The sequence below is a fragment of the Athene cunicularia genome, assembly GCF_003259725.1.
Source record: "Athene cunicularia isolate RWA chromosome 24 unlocalized genomic scaffold, athCun1 chr24_part1, whole genome shotgun sequence".
NCBI classification, from domain to species: domain Eukaryota; kingdom Metazoa; phylum Chordata; class Aves; order Strigiformes; family Strigidae; genus Athene; species Athene cunicularia.
In genome coordinates, this window is record NW_020799132.1 from 5599531 (window position 1) to 5604249 (window position 4719).

General features: G+C 41.5%; 1 protein-coding gene across 1 annotated transcript in view; it reads left to right on the forward strand.

The window, feature by feature from the left end:
- LOC113488448 (ankyrin-3-like) overlaps nucleotides 1-4520 on the forward strand; it is an 8375-nt gene extending 3855 nt beyond the window's left edge. The window contains exons 5-11 of the mRNA XM_026863587.1: nucleotides 1533-1638; nucleotides 1905-2051; nucleotides 2270-2330; nucleotides 2564-2730; nucleotides 2812-2922; nucleotides 4007-4118; nucleotides 4434-4520. Of these exons, the coding sequence (XP_026719388.1) occupies nucleotides 1533-1638; nucleotides 1905-2051; nucleotides 2270-2330; nucleotides 2564-2730; nucleotides 2812-2922; nucleotides 4007-4118; nucleotides 4434-4444 (715 nt within the window). The 3' untranslated portion in view covers nucleotides 4445-4520. The remainder of the gene's footprint in view (nucleotides 1-1532; nucleotides 1639-1904; nucleotides 2052-2269; nucleotides 2331-2563; nucleotides 2731-2811; nucleotides 2923-4006; nucleotides 4119-4433) is intronic.
- The last annotated feature ends 199 nt before the right edge of the window (nucleotides 4521-4719 follow it).

Here is a 4719-nt window from a genome sequence, read left to right on the forward strand (position 1 = left end):
AAAAAAAAAAAAAAAAAAAAAAAAAAAGGATATGCAAAAAAGGATCTTTTCCATGCTGCAGACACTCTCAGGATAATTACTTGTATTATTAGCTGGTAATAAAAATGGGTGAGAGGATTACACCAAAACATACATATGCTGCTATGGGAGTGGCTGTTTTATTAGCAATCAAATGAAAGCAAAGGTTTTACTGATCCCATTTTCCCTAGAATGGCACTTACAGAGAAAATAACTGTTGATTAACACAAAAATAAAATACCTCATTAGATTCGATACAGTTCAGCTAGTTTAGGGAAACTGGTATCAAATCAGATTGACAGAAAGCGTGACATAACTTATAAAGTGTCCTGGTCTTGATGGGACAGAGATTAATTCCTGTTCATAGGGACAATCCTGCTCCCAACTTAAGGGATTTATAACCCGTGCAGGGAAAGCTAAGCCCAGCACTGTCCTCTTCTTTTCTTTATGGAAGAGGACAGGAATAATATTCTGTTCCATTCAGAATAACGATTTTCAGTGCAATAAGAAAATCAGATTTCACTTTTCAGCAACAACGGAACTGTAACCGAGTTACAATAAGCCACCCACTGCCATATTTCCTGCATGGTTTTAAGCAATACAGAAAAAAAAAAAAATCTCACATAGGAAAAAAATCAATCGCAATTAAGAAATTAAGACGTTTTTGCTACCTGTTTGTGTAAAATCCACAAGCTAAAATTTCTTACCGCTATGAACACCTATTTGAACATCAGATTACACTCTCAAAGGAACATATGAAGGCAGCACTACATCTCAAATGGGCTGACTCCGAGTTCTAACGAGTGGTGAACAATATTAGTTACTATGTCAGGAAACCACACCAAAAAAACCCCAAAGCAGACCCCCCCAAAAAAATCACAATAAGTGTCAGAGTTATTCTGATATCATGTTATAAGACAAGGGGGAAATAAATAAGTAAAATCAACACCAGCATTAACTCTTCCTCCAGGAGGAAAGGAAGACATGCGCAAATTTACAAGAAAAAAAAAAAAAATCTTTAAGGATGAAGTTTAGGAGCAATACTGGTACTATTTTGAGCTCAGCAGGACTGAATACACAGAAGAAATGGAGCTCTCCTCTTCCTTCACGGGACTGAGCCACAGTTTGGAAATACTTAAGTGCAAGAGGAGACTTTCTATTCTTTCCATTTTTAGGTATCTTACACTCTTTTAAGGACACTTAAAAAAAATAAAGAGGAGGGAATAGAGATTGTTAGCAAAAAGGAATCATGGAGCAATTCCTGGAGAGCAGAGGAATGGCATAATAGCAAGGGAGGGCCAAGAAACCCTGAAAAAAAAAAATAAATCATCAACTCCGTTATTAATATAGAGACTAAATGCTTAAATATCACAAGATTCCAGTATTCGTGAACCTTAACACTTCGTGCTTTAAAATACATTCTCACTGCGACTTTCGAGTGTTTTAACTACTACTTTTGAGTATTTTTACTGCTGCTTTATCTTCTAACTGTTTAAAACTCCGTTCTATTCCAGACTGCTGCACAAGGCTGTTGCTCAGGGAAGACGAGCTCTGACTTACGCACTCGCACAGAGATTTGCATCCCTAAATAAGATCAATGAGAAGGATGCGGAGGAACGGGTAGGATGCTAATTTGCCAAGAATAGGGTAATTGTCTATCCCATGCAAACACCTTTCAAACCTCAGTCAAGCACTGTTGGACAACGTGTGGCTGCTGTCCTTGCCAAGAGGGGAAAACAGGAATGAAGTACAGCAAGTATTAGCACAACCGGGCACGGAACGCAGAGTCCCAACTCCCCACCTCCTTCTCGAACAAGCACTGGGTTTTTTTTTTTAAAACTGTTTTTGCGTTTCACAACGCGCTTCTCCCATTCTTCTCCTCTTAGACTGCACTACATCTTGCTGCAGAGAAGAACCAACACCTGATGGTGAGCGACCTGATATCCCTAGGAGCTAATGTCAACGAACAGGATAGTTTGGGGAAAACTCCACTCCATCTGTGTGCAGAGAACGGCTATTTGAGAGTTTTAGAGGCAAGTTGGTCCTTTACGTTGTACAAAGACACATTAGAGCGAAAATAACAAGTGCATGTTCTTTTGGTTAAAGTATACAAGGGTTTTTCTGTACCGGAAAATTAGCTTTGGTCTGATGTGGTTAAAGTAAGATGGAGTGGAGGGAGGAGGGGGTATTTTGGCAGTGTTAAAAAAAAAAAAAAAAATATCAGGGCTTATCTCAATCATCTTCATTTCAGGTTTTGAAAAACTGCAAAACCAACGGCGTGTACGTGGAGGTGAATCTGACGGACCATTACGGTAAGAGGAAAAGCCTAACCACATGGATGCTGAGCCTACAGCCCAGAATTTTCAGACTACAGTTTTTTATCTAGGCCAAAGAACGTTTAATATCATGTTTAAAATTTAAAAGTAAAGGGAGAAGAGCCAATCTGGCCCCCCCCCCCCCTTCGGATTAGCCAAGCGCGGGACGGTTTACTCCAGCAAGGTTGCTCAAGCACTGGGTTTACTTGACTTTCCTCTGGTCCGTTCAGGTTTAACGCCGCTACACTGTGCTGCTCTCGCCCACACTGTCTTAGTTACAGAATCTCAAAAGGCTGACATCAATACTGACACGGGAAGGTTTCTCAGACTCCGCAAAGATCAAATCCTTGAGGGAATCAACTGCTTACTACAAATGGGAGGGAAGCCCGAGGTGCAGGTGAGGACTGGCAGCACGCTCTTTACCCTGGCCTTAGGTTTTCCTTATTTTTGCGATCATGGGTTTCACTGTCTTTCACAGGTACTAAATTCACATCAAGTCACCACGACCTGTTTAAAAATTGAGGAAAACACAGAACTTATGTGTTTGCTTCAGACTCATAAACCTAAAGGAGAGAACATTCTTCAAGAGGTAACTAGCTGTAGCTACTTTACCACAGGCTCTAGCATCCGTACCCAAGAAACTAAGCGCAGTGATCTAAGCTCTGTCATCTTGGAATCACGGTAGCTGATGCTCCCAGCCTTGCCCTATCTTGCAGAAAAATCCCCTTTTCAGGGAAAAAGCACTGGGCAAGCTCTTGGTCCCAGCCCAGCCCTAGGAACTGCTCTATTTGCCATCATTTAAATCAGTCCAGTGGTGTGCAGGTGCGTACCGCTCACACCCGTCCCCAATCCAAACTCCTCCTGGCAACGACAGCTTCATTCTCCACATTTTACAGCACACCAAGCCAGGTAGAGGCAACTCCAAAGCAACATCAGGGCAATTTTTCCTCTGCTGATGAGGGAATGCTGCAGGCACAAGTATTGCCACTATGCTCAGTTGCCATCAGCAGCTTCGTAAAAGAGAAATTTTCTCTGTTTTCATTTTCTCTGTTTTTGCACACACATTCAACAGCAAAACTACCCAAAATCCTGCATCGCTCAGCCAAAAGACAACCAGTGGGTATCAGCATCTCTGGCTAAATTTGTGGTGCAGGTAATGAGCCACAAACATCAAAAAGCAGAAGCTTGAGCGATTAACAGTGAACTAAGTTTAAGGTGAAATTCTGCTCTATCGAAATGACGCTCCATCTGCGGCAGGTTCCAGTGTTCTTGTCCAAGGTGAAGCAAATCTTCAGTTCTGAAAAGTTACAGCCCTTTCACCTTTTTTAGGGTCTTTTTTCGACTGTCAGATAAGAGTTCCCACCAGTGTCCATGTACAGAAACCCGTGGTATAATAAGAATTTGATTAGAAATACAGATTTAAAGCTACATTTCAAGTCATTTAGGAACCCATCTGCTTAACAGTTACGTTCTGTAGGAGATAAAAAAACAATTAAAAGAAAATTATTTCAATCCATCTTATTGCAGACTGAACAATTAAACATGCTGCCCTCTCCAGTCTTATGGGGAAGAACCTAGGCTTGGCATGCCAAAACCAGTACAAGTTCTTGACACAAAGCCTGCATCGCTGTTAATGCTGGAGATTTACTGTTCTGGTTTCTTCACCTGTATAGAGTTACAGTCTGCTGGATGCTCCGAGAAGAACGCCCAGTCCCTCATCACCAGATAACTTTGCTGAACTTTTCCCTGTGTCATCTTCAGACCTCTTGGATGTAATTCTTAAAGGTATTTTGTGGTAGGAAACTGATTTTGCCTAGGCGGGGTCTTTGTAACTCAGCTGTAACGTAGCAGCTAGCTCCAGTACCCTCCCTGCGTTACTAGAGAACAATTCACCATCAGTTCACATGGAACTGATGGAAGAGATGCCCAGCAACTTAAAACAGACACCGGACTAACTCCAGAGTTCTGCACAGAATCCCTTTTGCTTGCAAAGCTCCTCGCTCATCCAAAACCAAGTAGAAAATAGGGCAATATATGGCATCAGAAAGAACACTTGGCATGTAGATTGAGCTGAATATTTGTTGGTTTATTGCCTTCCAGGGAAATGCTGATAGGGCTTGTTATCATCTGCATCTGATGGTCCGTGTGCTGCAACTGTTGCTGAAGAACAGAGAACAGACAGTAAAAGTCTTCGGATGTATTACAGCTTGAACTGACTGTTGAAAATACCTCCTCAGTACACAGAATTAAACTAATAAACGGGAAAAACTCTCAAACCAGGTTCCAGCAGTATTAGGCACTCAGTGTTAGACATTCCAGTAAATGAATAAGCCTCAATTTTCTCACAAAGCTGAGCGCTTGCACTTCTCTTCTGAAGTCCATTTGA